This window comes from Melanotaenia boesemani, chromosome 12 (genome assembly GCF_017639745.1).
Source record: "Melanotaenia boesemani isolate fMelBoe1 chromosome 12, fMelBoe1.pri, whole genome shotgun sequence".
Taxonomy (NCBI): domain Eukaryota; kingdom Metazoa; phylum Chordata; class Actinopteri; order Atheriniformes; family Melanotaeniidae; genus Melanotaenia; species Melanotaenia boesemani.
Window position 1 is genome coordinate 27,377,920 of NC_055693.1, and position 18,369 is coordinate 27,396,288.

The following is an 18,369-nucleotide window of genomic DNA, read 5'->3' on the forward strand; positions in this document are numbered from 1 at the left end:
GTGCTCACTTAGTCCACTTCACACGATGCGTCACACATTGGTTTTGTTATTTAGTAAATGTCAAATGAGGACAAACTGTGCGTCTGCATTTTTTCACTGAGAAAGTCAAATAAACAAAGACTGGATCAAAGACATATTTTTAAAAAAAGATTGTGCAAATATGAGAGGTGGGGGCTTGCCGAGAGGAAGACACACAAGTAGAAGGGGAAAGTAGATAAAGTCAAAAATTCAAAGGAAGTTAACTGAACATACTGAAGACATAAAAAAATAAACACCATGTTCTTAAATTACATGTAGTACACAAAATGCAGTACTGTTGATCTACCAAAAATGTAAGTAAAAGTATGAGCTACCCTGAAAACATTCACCTGAGACACTAAGGAGAAGCTCTAAAATAATTGTCCCCTGTCATGATATATTTTATTTTATTTTCCATACAACTATAGCAATAATGGCTTTTCAGGAAGAAAACATTAATGCAGATGTACAATGCTCATAAAAGTTAGGGATATTCAAGGAGCAAATTCATCGAAAATTAATGATACACTAAGGGTAAACCACAACATAAAATATCTCAATAACTTGTCATGTGGAAGCTGTCATCTTGGTCTTCCTGACAGTTCTTCAATTAAATGAATAACATTAATTTTTCAGCATTGTATGTCTATTAATTTATTATATTAAATTTACAAATCAATGATGAATCCCATTTCTTTGAGTACTGCGGACAGTAGCATCGTTTGTTTAATGTTTACCATCAACCATCTGAACTGCCCATCCCCGACGTGTTACTGATTGTACCAGCTTCATGCAGTAGTAGCAGAATTTTGGCATTAACCCTGTTTTTAACCATGCTGCTGTGCATTAATATAAGATATATATGTGCATGCACGTGGCTTTCTAAAAATTAAACTTTAACACAATTATTTAATTTTATTTTATTTAATCTGTTAATTTAGGGTTTTAGAGATCAACAGCAGAGTCAAGAGAGGGGTTTAAAACAAAGTTTGGTTTTATTGTTTATATGCCCTAGGTGGGAGTTTAGGATTAACTGACAAAAAAAAACCTCATTAGGAATTTGGGTGCTCTATTCAGAAGCCTTTTAAAGAAATTGAATGTTAAATTAGCATTCTTCAGCTTTGATGTTTGAAATACGGGCCCAACAGCAACTTGGAAATGGTTCACTTAAAGGCAGAAACAGCTGCTGTCTGGATGCCAGATACAGAAATATTAGGATTTGGCTCCTGTTGTCATGTTGCATACAAGTCCATGTTTGGGTTGTCTTGAAGGCATTAAACATATCTGCCCTCTTTCATCTTTATCTCTCCATGATAGCTGAGATTTTGCTGCACTGCTCAGTTTGCTTTTGGAAAATTACACACTTTTTTTAGCTGTTGTTTTGGTTAACAGTACCCGAGCTGCATTTTCTGTTTATGTATGGATCTACTAAATTTTGTTGTTTAAAGCCTCTGTTTTACAGAGGATCTCTCTTCTAGTTAACACCTTATTCACTGCACACCTTGTTGTTGTGCAGGGAAGCATAAGCTTTGCTCTGATGTCCTCCGTTGGCTCACTTATTGATGCTTAATACTCAGAATTAACAGAAATTTTTACTGAGTTAAAATCCCTTTGTGTATAAATCCTCCGCTGGATTAAAACCTTTTCAGTTGTAGACACAAACTACTAAATTTAGCTGAAAGTGATATTCATTATAATGCTGACATGATGCCACACTTTTATATTTATTTTTACAAATTAATCTTTTAAGTAGCACTTAGCTGTTTAAAACCTTTTATAAATTGTCAGTAAAGTACATTCATCCAGCTTGTATCAATGGTTCAAGCTGGCAGTGGAATGGTGTGAGGAATGTTTCTTGGCGTACTTTGGGCAACTTTGTAAGGCAAGGCTAGTTTATTTGTATAGCACAATTCAACATCAGGGTGACCCAAAGTGATTTACAGAAACACTGGAACATCAAAAATAAGACACTCAGTTTATTTAAATCCATGTTAAAAACCCACCTGTTCTCTGCTGCATTTCAATAGTTTTTATTTAAAAAAAAAAAAAACAAATCTGCGTCTGTTTCTTTTAAGCTTTAATTTTTAAACTTGATCATGTTTTAATACTGTTTTTAACCAATGTTCTTTCTTTTTTCCTTTTTCTTTTGTTTGTAATGTTGCTTCTTGTATTCTGTACAGCACTTTGAATCACCCTTTCACTGAATTGTGCTAAGCAAATAAACTTGCCTTGCCCTTCTGGGAGTTTGTTCCAGACATTTGGGACATAGAAGGTGAACGCAGCTTCTCCATCTCTGGTTCTGAGACTGGCAAGTGATAAAAGACTGGATCCAGATGACCAGAGGGGTCTGGTTGTCATGGCTCTGCTGATCATGGCAGTGGTGAGTCCGTGTGTCTCCTTTTGCAGGTGGAGCTTCTGGTTTCTGGCAGCAAGTTTCCAACACAGCTGACGATGATCATGTCATTACTGCCTCAGTATATCTACTCCGGCCTACTCACCAGCCTCCACCAGATCGTTGCTTTCACTCCTGTGAATTTCTCTTGCTGACCCGCTGCTCCAGTCTCCCAGCTGTTTCCTGCCTGCTCGCCTGCCCTGCCGCTTATCCATTTTTCAGTCCTCAATAAACTGCTCTTACTCCAAGGCTGCTCGTCTGCTTTTGGTAGGGATGGTGAAAACGAGGGTTCGTGAAACATCGAGTCAGCTTTGACACAACTGCCTGAAATTGTCTCACTGTGTCGAAACATTTGACTCAGTTAAAGAGCTCCATCTGCTGGCTGTGGGTGACTGATGCATCAAAGGGACAGCGTTAAGGTTTCCTCACTGCACATCTGTCATCCCAGTCTCATTTTTGACTAAGTGTTCAATAAAGGAAAGACTTTCTACTATGTGTTAATATCTTCTTTTGTCATTTATATAAATGATAAAAGGGGGCTGTTTGGTAATATTGATTTAGGTAAAAAGATTATGGTGCCATTTAAAGTATACCAATCTGCAATGGCAGGATTAAGTTAAGCTGGGTACACACATAAAGATTATCGGACTGTTTTTGTCCCTATTTTCCTCTTTCCCAACCAAGGCCTATTTAATTCCTATTTTAAAATTATCATGTGGTCTAAGGTGTGTTAAGCGTGAATTTGTCCTGACAATCGGCTCCAAAATGGGTTGTGGCCTACAACTGGAAGTATTGAACATGTTCAATATTTATGACCAAATATCTTCGACGACTCCTGAGTTGTTACTTTATGGATTGTGACCTGGAATTTAACCAATCAGAGAGCGAGCTGACTGGGTAGCAAGGAAGGATATAAAGTCAGTGTTCATGCTCCAGTCTGCTGATTTTTTCAGTTCTGGTTTTTTCTGTTAACAATAGTCACAAGACCACCATCATTACTTCATCATGTATGTCCTCTGCCATGCTGGGTGGTGTTTGTTTGTTTTCCAGATGTTGCCATGGTTCTTCTTGTTCATTTTCCAGTTGTTGCTTTGTTTCTTCCTCTTTGTTTTGTTTGATCACTTTGATCACGATTCTAGATCGGTTGCTGCACAGCATCGTTATGTGTGTGTGTGTTGTTCTCTGATGAGATTATCGGACCACACCACAGACAATACGATAAAATCTGTTAAATGACTGATTTTTTTATCCTCGAGTGGGGTCTTGAACAGATGAAAAAATCTCTTCAGATTTAAAAAAAATCTTTTGCCAGTCTTTACTTGCAGCTACATCTGTATTTGTAAACGGGAACATATGAAGGAAGGGGTGCTTCTGCATCAGGGATAGTGATTGTGTTACTGATTTCATACAGTTATATTAAAATGAATTCTGAGACAAATGCTTAAACAACTTGGAGAAATTTCATAGATTTGTATTTATAAAAAATGTATTTCCTCAGTAATATTAGGCTTCAGTCTGCTCCTCTTCTGGCACACAACATCTCCAGCTTTGGAGAGGTTGCACCTGAAGGAAACACAAGAATTAAATTGCAATTAAACAACTTTAAAATCATTAAAAATCTATGCTGATGGTGATTAGAAACCCCCTCGGGTGTTGAAGGTCCCATAGCTTGTCGTGCTCTTCTGCAGCTGCAGACTGAGACGTTTCCTCTGATGCTTCCAATACACAGATCTTTTCTTTTTAACAAAGGGGAGAAACAGTCTTAACAGAAAATGTTTCAAATGTGCTGTTTGAGAGGCCTTGGCTAGTATGTTTTTCTTCTCAGCTATTTTTGGTTGTACTGTTATTGATCCTTTTATTTTGGAGCTGCAAATCTGGCACATGAACAAAGTTGTATAAGTTTTCTTTTTTCAGAATAAACATAGCTTCACTCAACTTACACCATGTAATCTTTACTGCACTCATACATATTGAAATTAAACTACTTCAGAGCAACTACTGTTGTTCTAATACTGAGCAACTTTACTTATATCAGAGTAATATTTAGTCGCTATACTAACAATTAAGTTGTGTACTTTGTCCATTGCTGCAGGTTACATCTGATCTTTGTTGCAGAAAAAGGCAGCTTTTTGATAGAACTCAAAAGATGCCTCCTATTTATCCATGTGGGCATTAGATCCTACTCAGTACGGCATTGGCTAAACTTAGAGATTCATTTTTTATGCTCCTTTTGCTTTAAGCTGGAAGTGAATATTTTTATTTACCACAACTTGCTCGACGTTCCTATGCCTCAGTGGAAAATGGTGTCATGTTTAGTTCATTAGTACCCTGAGGCCAGACTCTGCACAAACTTTGAAGTGGTGACTTTGCGGAATTGCTGTTCATCATTTGCAATGAAGAAAAACATTAATCTTTGAGTTATAATTGTTAAAAAATTCATTTTACTTGCAGAACAGCAAAAGCAGAAAGCTAATGACACTATCTTCACTCATATCAGTGATCAGCAGGTTTTTTTTTAAAACTAAATGAAGATTAAACAGAGGCATTGCTAACTGATTTCTCTGACCACTCCTCTACTGATCTTGGCTTTATTGCCCAGTATCTGAAATGCTTTGTCAAAAACCTTGGGGTAATTTTTCACAATAATTTAAGTTTGACTTATAAGTTAATTCTGTTGTCAAAAAAGGCTTTCTTTACTCTCTCACCAAGATCAAGCCATTTATTTTATTTTAATTGTTTTGTGAGGGCCACGCATGCTTGTATTTTTTCTCGCTCAGATTATTGCAATTCTATTTTCAAAGGTATAAACCAGTCTTACCTTAATCGCCTCCAGCTGGTCCAGAATTCATCTGCTTGTCTTTTAACAGGCACATAAATTTGAGCACATCATCTCAATCCTTGCTTCGTTACACAGGCTCCCCATTAAGTTGAGAATTGATTTAACGATTTTATTCTCTGTTTTTAAATCACTTCATGGTTTAGCCCCCCTTTACTTAGATCTTTTGTGCCACTACGCTCCACATAGATCCTTGAGGTCTTCTGGCTAAATACTTTCGGTGGTTCCCAGGTATGGGTTGAGCCAACGGGAAAGGTTGCTCCTTAACAGTTGCTGCCCCCAAACTCTGAAACGACCTCCCCCCTCATATCAGGGCTGCTTCTAACCTGGACATCTTTAAAAGTCTTTCCTGATGAGCAATAGTTGAGTTTGTTTAATGTGTGTGCTTTTATTTCTGTTTGTTTTTCTCCTTTCACATGTGTGTGCTTTTGAGTTTTCTCTTGTGCAGCACGCTGGCCAACAATTCCTGTTTTTCAGTGTGCTTTATAGATACATTTTTCTTGCTTTGATCAGATGCTAAACACCAATAAGCACTTGGATGAATCAATTAAATTGTTTACCTGATCATTGTGTTTTATTAAAACTCAGGGTATTAACTTTAATTTTCTTTGTCAGTTCTTGTGACCAGAGATAGGGACTTGAGTCTGGGACTCACACTCAAAAGACCCAACTCGGACTTGCGATTTGTGACTCGTGAATAATTTTTATTTATTTATTTTATTTTTTTATTTCTTTTTTGTCCTATCTCCTGCCTGCTGTCTGTGTTGTGTGCTGTTATTCCACTGATACAACATCACATAACACAGGCCGGCTTTGACAGCATGACTGACTGAGCGGACTCACTGAGTACATCAGAATTTCTTTACACATTAAAAACTGTTTGATGAGTTATGTTGATTGATTTGATTGAAAATTTTAGTGGAACAAAAGACAAATGAAAAAAAAACAGCAAAACAAAACCAAAGGAATATACAAAAAGGAAAAGAAAACAAGTCTTTGTCCAAAGGGAGTCGGAATAAGACATATTCAGTCAATCCCTGTAAGCCACACATCACTACCTGCCTCATATGTATTTTATAATAAACTTATATATTATCAAAAGATCTATGGATCAATATTATCACTAATAATTTTAAAATTATATCATGAAAAATACTTATGCATATGTATTCAATAATAAAAATAATAATACATATAATAATAATAATAATAATAATAATAATAATAATAAAAACTGAGAATGTATGATACGGACAGCATTTTATTGCAATACTGACAGTGAGTATAGTGCATTTTTATAATTGTTTCCCCAGATCTCTATACAAAAGGTGAAATATGGAAGAACTAATGAGCAGTAGAAATCTAAAATTATTGTAATCTAAAAGCTGCTTTATTTTATTCATGATTGCCATGTTTTTGCTACTTTGTATGAGTCTGTTGTGGTGCTTCCAGCTGAGTTTATTATTTAGTATCACACCCATGACTTTAATTTCTTTTATATTTTCAATAATTTATCAAATTTTATATATTCACAATCTTCCTTTTTATAATGACCAAATATTATTACCTTAGTGTTCTCTGTATTCAGCAATGATTTATTACTAACATCCATATTTTTAATTGATTTAATTCTTTACAATATGAATAACTTCACTACAATCATTTTCTGAAATATATTAGTATCATCAGCAAATAGTATTAATTTCAGTAATGTTAAGAGTGTTTTCACTAATCTAAATCAATTTTCATGTTCATCTACAGGTTTTGCAAATTCAGTAAAGCGAAGGAATTGTCCGGAGGAGAGGGACAGGGCAGACCACACGGCAGGCGTCACATGGCAGATTACTCCATGACACTGAAACTGACTTGCGACTTGACTTGGACTTGAGCCAAAAGACTTAAAACTTGTCTTTGACTTGCAAAAAGTCTTGTGAACATCTCTGCTTTCGACTGTGCATTAAAGCAGTGTGCATGTCAGTTCAGATCAGACAGTGACTGCAGCACCAGTGACAGTAGCCCAGTGGCTCTGGTCTTAGTCATGCAGACACAAAATGTCGCTCTTAGTGCTCTGCTCTCCCTGCTGGACCCAATGACCCACATATGAGGCTTGTGTCACCATAGTTTAATGGAAGAAGCTTCCCTTAAACTGTCATCCCTTAAACAACATGACTAACTTATTAGTCAAATGAATTCAAATCCTGTTTCATACTGTATGTCCTTTACTTCTGCATCATGTGTTGTTGCAACCATAAACATTTACAGTTTTACTAATCTGTAAGAAAGAAGTATGAGACCATCTGAAAGTGGTGGAAGTGCTTCCTTTCTGAATTTTGACCAGGGTATGATGAACCTCTGCTGTATGCTGAATGCATTTAACTAAAGTCTTTAGAACCTTTTGTTTTGGCTTAGATTTAGCAAGACAGTGTTGCAACACACACTTTCACTCAGGCAATGGGAACATCTGTTCGGCAGACACATGAGACCTCCTCACTGTTAGACAGAACAGCTTGCCAGGTTTGAAGTCAGTCCAACTAATTCTCTAGTTTTTGAGCAGTACGGGTTACTATGATCTCTAGCTGCAAATCGCACTTTCAAACACTTAGGACTTATAAATTTCTCCTGAGGATTTTTATTCTTCCTTTGAACCTTGGTATTCTTTGTTCATTTGAATATGGTTGGAGGAGTGTTGTAACCAATGGAAATGTGCATACAAATCAGTCCTGACTCATATTTGTATATTCAAACATGAATGCTGTGAAGCAGTCCAGTTTGCATTGGATGTTTGGGTCACGTTTTACTCCTGAATTATTCAAATCTTCAGCATCATTTTCTGATTATTATCCATGTAAAAACCTGGAAACACAACATATATCATAAGATACGGTTTGTGTCAGTACATCTCACATAAATCTATAACTGGCAGTCCATAAAGATGAAGAAACTGCAGCACTGATGGAGTGCTTTATTGACTGGATTCTTTTGTGGGAAGCCATATTTCAAAAACAGATCAATGAGAATAAATCAGCTTGAGCCGAGTGTTTGCTGTGTTTTGTCAACGGCTGAAGGGAGCAGATCTCATTTCACAGGATGGGCAGATATTGATTTTAGCAGTAATATCACAGATAATAGCACGTTGTTTGTAATCTCAACTCAACAGAGAGGAAGTCTCACATTTACCATTATAGTCTTGTTTTATGAGACTGAAGATTGATGCAGACGACCTTAGATTTTATTTAAAATAAGTTACTTTCACACCAATAACAGAAAGATTACATGTGAACATTTTTATCATTTGTGCCAAGAATAATGACATCACACACAGAGAAAATAAAGACAAGGACATTGATTCATTTGATAGTTGAAAATCCAGATTTTTTTTTTTTTATTTATTTTATTTTTTATTTATCTATAGGCTTCGCATGATGGTTTGAAAGTAGATGAAATTTGGAGTAAGAACTTTGAACTTCTCAGGACAGAAAACTGAAGAAAGCTGATAACATTTAATTGCCCGCTTGAAGCACCTTCAGCATCAGTATCAGACATGACCTCAAGTCATGCCTGCAGTGGGATCAAAGCTACGGTCTGGTCACAACTCTCCATCCACCCTTGACCCAAATACTTAGCCCTACCCATTTTCCAGAATTATTGTGGTCTTTGATCCTTTCAGCTGTGGCAATTGGGGCCATTTGGATGGCTAAATGATCTCTGCTCATTGATTTCCAAAAGAAAAAGGGCCCCATCATTCCTCAAGACTAAGAAGCGGATGTGTTAGGACAAGAGGAGGAATTAGGATTGGCCTATCTGTTGCTTCATTTTTAATCTTTACAAATAAGACAAGGCCTTGTAAATGAGGGTCTGAACATTATTTAAGAATAACTTATTAAATAAATTTAAAATTCAGTAAAAAAGAAAATAAAATAAAGTGTGACTTGTATTTCCTTGTATTTTTTTTTCTTTTTTTCTTTTTTTTTGTCAAATTCATCTGTGCCTCAGAGTTTTCAGGTATTTATATTTTAATTATAAACCTTTTTTTTCTTCTTTTTCTTCCTTTTTAACCATAAAATTAAAAGAAAAACATCTATAAATTTTACTCTTTGCATTTCTGAAAGTGGCTAGTTAGTTCAGAGTTAATGTATTTCACAAGACTTATTCTGATTCATTTATACAAAATGTCTCTATTGCTTTTTCACTTTTTCTATTTTCAACATCTTGGTCAGTTTAAGATGACCAGGTGTGGACAGGCTAATCAAAGACACATGGTGTGTCCATCAGCACCTGAAAGATTCAAAAGGTTAAAATTATATTGTTGTTAAATTTATAATGACAGTAGTTATTAATAATGATAAATAAATAGACACACAGATAATAGATATAACTTTTAATATGCTGTTTTATATTATATTTTCATGCGAAATAGATTTAACGTCACATTGAAATTTAAAGGATTGCTTGTTATTTTTAACTGAATATTAATTTCCAAGTTGGGACCATTTTTCTTTTTACTTGAGTAGAAATCTTTAGCCATTACCTCCACTTTTATCATTGTCACATTTTCTTTATTCATTTTCAAAAGTTCAGTCTATTTCCATTTGAAGAGACATTGTGGGTCATTTTGTGATTTTTGCTGAGAATGACGAAAACATTATTATTAACAACAATTTAATGAACTCTTATTAGCTCCTCTCAGTTAAAATGATTTATTATTTTCCATGTCATGAAGTAAAGATCAGATGTGTAGCGTGAACACATCCTTTTGCCCCAAGCCAAGATACAACAAATGCAAATTAGCCGCTAGGCTAACTTATGTTCATTAATATGTAATATGTACCTTTTCAAATAGATAAAAAAAAAATCCATCCAGTGGAAAAACATACATTAAACCTTACAGAAAGCCTTTCTGCTCTCTGAAGGTAGTTCAGAGTAGCTGCACATGTTCCACTTTCTGCCTCACAGCAAACTCAGGATGGGATTTTGATGTTCCTCTAGGTCACACAGCTTCAGGTAGTGTACCTGTGTGTAGTGCATGTGCATCAGTAATCAATAGGACTGCTGATTAAATGCCTCCCTCTAGTGGTATGTTCCAGAACAATCTCCCCGAGTGTAGGCAAGGCAAGGCAAGGCAAGGCAAGGCAAGGCAAGGCAAGGCAAGGCAAGGCAAGTTTATTTGTATAGCACATTTCATGTACAAGACAATTCAAAGTGATTTACATAAAACATTTCAGCAGGGTGCTGAAAGCAATAATAAAGGAAATAAAACAGATAAAATGCAAGAAATAAAATTTCAGTGTGGGGAAAGACAATAAAATAATAAATTACATTAAAATGATTAAAAACAAGATAAGTTAAAAAAAAAAGAAGTTAATGTGCCGATTTCATGCATAGGCGCATGAGAAAAGAAATGTTTTTTAACCTGGATTTAAAAATGTCTACATTTGGTGAAAGTTTAATCTCCACTGGCAGTTTGTTCCACTTGTTTGCAGCATAACAGCTAAATGCTGCTTCTCCATGTTTAGTCTGGACTCTGGTCTGGACTAGTTGACCAGAGTCTTTGGATCTAAGAGCTCTGCTAGGTTTATATTCTCTGAACATATCACAGATGTATTCTGGGCCTAAACCATTCTGGTATTGGTAAATGATCAGAAGGGTTTTAAAATCTATTCTGTGACTGACTGGAAGCCAGTGTAAAGATTTCAAAACTGGTGTGATGTGTTCAAATCTCTTAGTCCTGGTTAAAACTCTAGCAGCAGCGTTTTGGATGAGCTGCAGATGTTTAGTGACCACTTTTCAGATGTAGCTTTATCTCCCATTTATCCTTATGCTGCCAACTGTCAGATGTACATGCCCCGACAAAGAGAGATCCACACTTTTATATAAAAGCAAAATAAATATTAAAAAAAGGAAAAAAAAAAACAAAAATAAAATAACATCCAATTAAATATTTAAGCATTTAATAACAATTATTAAATAAAGATACACAGTAAATAAATAATAGAAAATAAGTACATAAATATGAATAAATAAGAGCAAATACCCTGAGAGAATCCAGCTTCAGGATGTCCAAAGACATGCATGTTAGGTTAACCCTTTAAGCGCCAGGAATGGGACGATAAGTGATGCCCGAGGCATCTGGCTCCTCTCGCTGTGGAGGAGCAGCGGCTCTACTCTGAGCCCCTACCGGATCACCGAGCTTCTCACACTATCTTTAAGGGAGAGCCCGGCCACCCTGCAGAGAAAACTCATTCCGGCCGCTTGTATTCGCGATCTTGTTCTTTCGGTCATTACCCACAGCTCATGATCATAGGTGAGGGTAGGAACGTAGATCAACCGGTTTTGGCTCAGCTCCCTCTTCACCACGACAGACCGATGCAGAGTCTGCATCACTGCAGACGCCGCACCGACACAAGATGCTGATTCTCATCCCAGCCGCTTCACACTCGGCTGCGAATCGCTCCAGTGAGAGCTGAAGATCACGGCCCGATGAAGCCAACAGAACCACGTCATCTGCAAGAGCAGAGACCCAATGCTGAAGCCACCGAACCGGATCCTCTCGATCTGTCTATAAAAGCTATAAACAAAATCAGTGACAGAGGACAGCCTTGGTGGAGTCCAACCCGCACTGGAAACGATTCTGATTTACTGCCGGCAATGCGGACCAAGCTCTGACACCGGTTGTACAGGGACCGGACAGCTCATACAAGCGAGTCTGGCACTCCATACTCCCGGAGTACCCCTCACAGGAGTCCCCGGGGGAACACGGTCGAATGCCTTCTCCAAATCCACAAAACACATGTAGATTTGTTGGGAAAACTCCCATGTCCCCTCAAAGACCCAAAGAAGGTGTAGAGCTGGTCCACTGTTCCACGACAGGGACGAAAACCACACTGCTCCTCCTCAATCCGAGGTTCGACTATCCGACGGACCCTCCTCTCAAGCACCCCTGAATAGACCTTACCGGGGAGGCTGAGGAGTGTGATCCCCCTGTAGTTGGAGCACACCCTCCGGTCCCCCTTTTGAAGATGGGGACCACCACCCCAGTCTGCCAGTCCAGGGGGACTGTCCCTGATGTCCACGCGGTGCTGCAGAGGCGTGTCAACCAAGACAGCCCTACAGCATCCAGAGCCTTAAGGAACTCTGGGCGGCCCTCATCCACCTCTGGGGCCTTGCCACCGAGGAGCTTTTTAACCACCTCAGCGACCTCAGCCCCAGAGAAAGGAGAGCCAGCACAGCTACCCCAGACTCTGCTTCCTTATCAGAAGACGTGTTAGTTGGGATTAAGGAGGTCTTCGAAGTATTCCCTCCACCGCCTCACAACGTCCGGAGTTGAGGTCAGCAGCCCCCATCCCCACTGTACACAGTGTTGACGGAGCACCACTTTCCCCTCCTGAGCCGCCGGATGGTGGACCAGAATCTCCTCAAAGCCGCCCAGAAGTCATTCTCCATGGCCTCTCCAAACTCTTCCCATGCCCAAGCTTTTGCCTTAGCGACCACTGAAGCTGCGCTCCGCTTAGCTCGCCGATACCCATCAGCTGCCTCTGGAGTCCCACAGGCCAAAAAGGCCCGATAGGACTCCTTCTTCAGCTTGATGGCATCCCTTACTGTCGGTGTCCACCAACGAGTTCGGGGGTTATCGCCACGACAGGCACCGACGACCTTATGGCCACAGCTTGGCTGGCCGCCTCGACAATAGAGGCATGGAACACAGCCCATTCGGACTCAATGTCCCCCGCCTCACCCGGGACATGGTTGAAGCTCTGCCGGAGATGGGAGTTGAAACTCTTTCTGACAGGGGACTCCACCAGCTGTTCTTAGCAGACCCTCACAACACTCTTGGGTCTACCAGGCCTGACCGGCATCCTCCCCCACCATCTTAGCCAACTCACCACCAGGTGGTGATCAGTTGACAGCTCCACCCCTCTCTTCACCCGAGTGTCCAGAACATGCGGCCGCAAGTCCGAAGACATGACTACAAAGTCAATCATCAAACTGTGGCCTACAGTGTCCTGGTGCCAAGTGCACATGTGGACACTCTTATGACTGAGCAAGGTGTTCGTTATGGACAGTCCATGATGAGCACAGAAGTCCAACAACAAAGGACCACTCGGATTCAGATTCGGGGGGCCATTTCTTCCAATCACGCCCCTCCAGGTCTCGCTGTCATTGCCCACGTGAGCGTTGCCCCCCCCCCAAGGACTTCAAAAAGGGTAGGTACTCTGAACTGCTATTTGGTGCATAAGCACAAACAACAGTCAGGACCCATCTCCCCACCCGAAGGAGGAGGGAGGCTACCCTTTCGTCCACCGGGGTAAACCCCAACGTACAGGCGCAAAGTTGGGGGGCAATGAGCATGCCCACACCTTGGCGCCTCTCACAGGGAGCAATTCCAGAATGGAAGAGGGTCCAGCCCCTCTCGAGGGCAGTGGTTCCAGAGCCCAAGCAGTGCGTTGAGGTGAGTCCAACTATATCTAGCCGGAACCGCTCAACCTCGCGCACCAGCTCAGGCTCCTTCCCCGCCAGAGAGGTGATATTCCACGTCCCTAGAGCTAGCTTTTGCAGCCAAGGATCAGACCGCCAGGGTCCCCGCCTCTGGCAGCTGCCCAGCTCACAATGCACCCCTCCTGCAGGTGGTGAGCCCACGGGAGGAGAGGCCCATGTCTCCCTTTCGGGCTGAGCCCGACCGGGCCCCATGGGCAAAGGCCAGGCTCCAGAGGGGGGCCCCGGTGAACCACGTCCGGGCAAGGGAAACCTTGGTCCTTGTTTTTTTTTATCATCATTAGGTGATCTGAGCCGCGTTTTGTCTGGTCCCTCCCCTAGACACCTGTTTGCCTGGTGACCCTATCAGGGGCATGAGCCCCCGACAACATAGCCGCTAGGATCGTCAGGACGCACAAACTCCTCCACCACAATAAGGTGGCGATAAGGTGGTGGCTAAGCTATGTTTAATCTGCACATCTTCAAATGTTTCTCTGGTGCATTCAATGACTCTTCAAAACATAGGGAATTCCAAACATCACAATCATCTTACTGGATTTAGATATATTTTACATTCACACCCAACATCTTTTTGGCATTCTTGAACTCTTTGTAATTTTTTTTTTTTTTTTTCCTTCATGGCTTTTCTTGATACAATATCTCCCTCCCAAAATGATCAAATGAATGAAGGCCATTGTTGTAAATAAAAAATTCTTAAGAAGTTGCCTGGTTAAATAAAACAAGTCTAAGTAAGTAAAAATTCATTTTTGCTTTTTAATGATGCACTCCCTGCATTGAGACCAAAATCTACATCTTGTGCAGGATGCCTGTCAGTGTGACTGAAGGTGTATAGATATTTAAATGACTCATTCCCAGCACAATTTAGCTGATCACATGAGGGTTTGCATAAAGCTAACTATAACCACTTAACAGGATAGCCTGACACAGTCTGTTATAGTCTGTGATTAACTGAGCTCATTACTGCGTCTCTCGGGTAAATATTCAGCAAGCACCTCTTTGCAGACTTGGTTTAGCTGGTGTGAGCAGCAGTCACCGTAGCTGAGCTCCATGTCCACTGTGTAGTTGAGCAAAGCCAAGCAGCCGCAAGGCTTCAGGACCCTGTGAGCCTCCTGGAGAAAGTGCAGCCTGTCAAACCAGTGGAAGGCAGACATGGCCGTCACCAGGTCCACTGAGCTGTCAGCAAACGGCAGCTCTTCGGCCACACACTGCCTGTGGATGAAACAGGAGGGGGGAGAGAGAGAAAAAAGACTGAATTTTTAACCTCTTTAATACTGTCAACAAGCAGGATGTTTATGGAAAACTTCTGATAGCACAGACGCTTCAGCAGGAACAATGTAGCCCTTTATTTGTGAAACAAAACATGGGCTGAGAAAAGTTCCTGAGAAAAGTTTCAGTCCAGCAGGTAAGCAGGGTTTAACAAGTGGACATGATTGTAAGTGAGCTCTTTATAAGAGAAGTTTTCAGCTACAAGAAAAGGTATACCTATTATACCAATAAATATATAAATTCTGCCTCCTATTTGGCACTAGCTTACCTATATGTTATGTTTGGCTCTTTAACATGCTGCAAAGCCACTTGTATCTGAGCAGGACTCGCATCTGTTCCCACCACAGAAGCAAAGTGTTTGGCCAGGAGCTGCGTACCCTGCCCGGAGCCACAACCCACATCCACCGCGAGCTCAAACGGCCCACCTTGCTGAGAAAATGATCAACAAGTTGCTGTGAAAGTTAGCTTATCAACATCCCATGAGCAACCCAACAGTTGTATTCTGCAACCTATAACTTAGGAGCAGCCCGTCCACCTGCCACTTGTACTCACATGCTTTTCCAGGAAGTCCAGCACTTGTTGTATGAGATGATCTGATGGAGCGACTCTGTACTTCCAGTAGGAAGCAGCGTGCTCTTTGCCTTCGAACAGGCGGCAAATCATGGCTGTATAAATATATATATATATATATATATATATAGGGGGTAAAAGCAAGCCATCTCTTTTCTTCGTCTGTTAAGAGGCACAAACCTTCACACAGAAAATTCCCTTCTGCTAGTAGATAACACACACATACAAAGGGCTTGAGGACGGGGAGGACTCCACAGAAACGTGACATGTTTCATAATGAGGGGCCTTTAAAGGACCAAAAGCAGAACAAAATCTCTAAAACCTCCGTTGCTCCTCGGTGGTGGAACAATCTACCGAACTCTGTCCGATCCACAGAGTTCTTACCTGCTTTTAAGGGGAAGCCAGAGACCTGGGGCACCGAAAAGGGGGGGTGTAAAGGGGAAGGATTCATGGGGCCCATGAGTGACAGCAGCGCAACAGACAGTAGAGATGGGATTTATGGCTCTTTGAAGGGAGCCGGATCTTGAGGAGCCGTTCCTTTCAAAGAGCCATTCAAAAGACTGGCTCGTTCTCACAATATCTTACAAAATTTCACCATATATACATATGATAAACAATCAAAATATGTACCTATATGAAATCTACTATACAAGATTAAATAATTATAGGAAAAATATAGATAAAAAAGGATAAACCTGAGCAGTCAGTGCAAATTCTAGTAAATGTTTTGGATAGAACTTAAAGTATTTGTTTCCAAACAAAACTCTCTGCCCATAAACGCTTCACATGAATGGAGCATGTTGGACATCAGACTTCTATGATGTCACATGTTATTTGTTTTATTTTCATTTTACTCAAACGACTTCTTATTTACATATTTATTCATTTATTTATTCATTCAGTCATTTTTAGCTGGAAGGGGGTGGGTGGGGGGAATTGGGCTTGGCGTGTGTGTGTGTGTATACGTGTGTGCGTGTGACTGTGAAAGATTTCATCGAGTGTTTTTATTCTTATGTTTTAATCATGTAAAGAACTTTGTGTTGCCTATGGCATGAAAAGTGCTTAATAAATAAAGTTTGATTTGATTTGATTTGATGAAGGCAGTGTCAAACATTTGTATATAAAAAGAATGGCTCACAAATGAACGGCTCACAGCTGTGAATCGGTTCCCATCGTTCATTTAAAAGAGTCGTTCAAAAGAATCGATTCGTTCATGAACGTCACATCTCTAACAGACAGACAGTTAGTGGATGCTTAGACGGCAGCATGCCTCAAAAGTCAGGAAGCTTAAAACGAAAAGAAAAAAAGCTGAGGCTGGAGAGAGAACAGATGGGTTGACAGTACGTCACTCAGTTCTTCCAGAGGTGAGGTGGTCAGTCAGTTCGTCTGATGGAAAGTTGTGGAACTTTAACTTGTTGTGTCTTCTAAACTTTGTTAATATAAGCTAGCTCACTTTGCTCCCCATATTGGCTCATATTTCTGAATAAAACGCTGGATTTTATTCATTTCACAATTTTAGTCAAATAATTAATGCAGACAAACAATTAGCAAGCAGCTCTGGTAGAAAAAATAAAAAAATAAAATCACGCATGTTCCTTACAGAAACGAGAGCAGCCGAAGCAGATGCTGCCAGACATTCCCTCCCCACCCCTCCCCACCTGAACATGTCCAGGTGGCCCCTGAGGAAGGAGGTGGGCAGCTGAGTGTTGAATTAATTGATTATTGTTAAGAAAAAAAAAACGTATAATAGAAAAATAGCTCAGAATTAATAATAATATATATATTTTTTTAATTTATTTTAGACTGATTTGAATCGTTTAGAAAATGCTCAGCTATCACTGTAATGTTAGGTCAGGTCAGTAGTTTGGGACTCATCCTCCTGCTTTGCAGTAGGAACAGAAACATTTCTAGATCAGCAGACTGGGTGACTGCTTTCAATCCAATCAGAGAAATATTTACATTTTCTAGATATCAGAAGATTAACTAGCAACAACCATATAGATCATATATGTTTCCCCACTAATCTAATGCTTCACTTGTGAGTCTACAGATCTGGAGATAAATTAGACTTCATGTGCTGCTACATGAGAGAAACAATGACGTGGAGTATTGGTAGTCAAATCAATTTCCCTTCACATTGTTGGTGAAATCACGGAAAGCACCTTTAAAACAAAATAGTGGGAGGCCACCAGAAATAATGATTGTGATGCTATTACAAATTACATTACATCATTGGAGATACTATATAATTTTGTATGCCATGTACACTACAGAGCCAGGTCCAGGATCATCTTCAAGTTTGTCAGAGAGGAGAGTGGAAATGGAGGAAGACATCGAAGAGGGTACAGATTCAGATGATGAGGATGCACCATGAGAGAGTGTAGGAAGACTCAGAGAGACAGCAGAGAGTGAGAACATTGAAAATCAAGCTGAAGATGTTGAAAGTGATTCAGATGAGGGGGGCCCACTTCAGTTTCTTTTCATGGGTCCCAAAATCACTAGCAGCGCCCCTGCAGAGGACTAGTGAGTGTCAGAACCACTATCCAGGATGAAACATCCAACATCCTGGAATACATCAGGAAGATGGCCTCAGCGGACAAAGTGCTCGGTCTCAGGCAGTGGAAAACAGATCACGTGGTGATGGAGGAACCATCATGGGAGGAAAAGCCCCTCCATGGGATGTACCACCGACACATAACTGAAGTGGCTGATATCGAGAAATCCTACCAATGGCTAGAAAGGGCTGGACTGAAAGACAGCACAGAGGCACTGACCATCGCTGCACAGGAGCAGGCCT

The 18,369-nt window shown here is 40.1% G+C and overlaps 1 protein-coding gene across 1 annotated transcript; it reads right to left on the reverse strand.

Moving 5' to 3' along the window:
• Window positions 1-14,462: 14,462 nt before the first annotated feature.
• On the reverse strand, window positions 14,463-15,981 carry LOC121649916 (putative methyltransferase DDB_G0268948). The gene is made up of 4 exons (XM_042001044.1): window positions 15,753-15,981; window positions 15,555-15,667; window positions 15,271-15,431; window positions 14,463-14,945 (listed from the first exon to the last, which is right to left on the reverse strand). Exons 1-4 carry the CDS (start codon window positions 15,838-15,840, stop codon window positions 14,681-14,683), a joined length of 627 nt encoding a protein of 208 aa, XP_041856978.1. The 5' UTR covers window positions 15,841-15,981; the 3' UTR covers window positions 14,463-14,680.
• Window positions 15,982-18,369: the final 2,388 nt, after the last annotated feature.

What these genes read in the sequence shown, in the direction of transcription:
- LOC121649916 (XM_042001044.1), bottom strand. Translation starts at nt 15,840, where the DNA reads ATGTCACGTTTCTGTGGAGTCCTCCCCGTCCTCAAGCCCTTTGTATGT. An exon ending in TGGACTTCCTGGAAAAGCAT is followed by an intron (nt 15,432 to 15,554) that starts GTGAGTACAAGT and finishes TCATTTTCTCAG; the next exon opens with CAAGGTGGGCCGTTTGAGCT. An exon ending in GAGCCAAACATAACATATAG is followed by an intron (nt 14,946 to 15,270) that starts GTAAGCTAGTGC and finishes TTTCATCCACAG; the next exon opens with GCAGTGTGTGGCCGAAGAGC.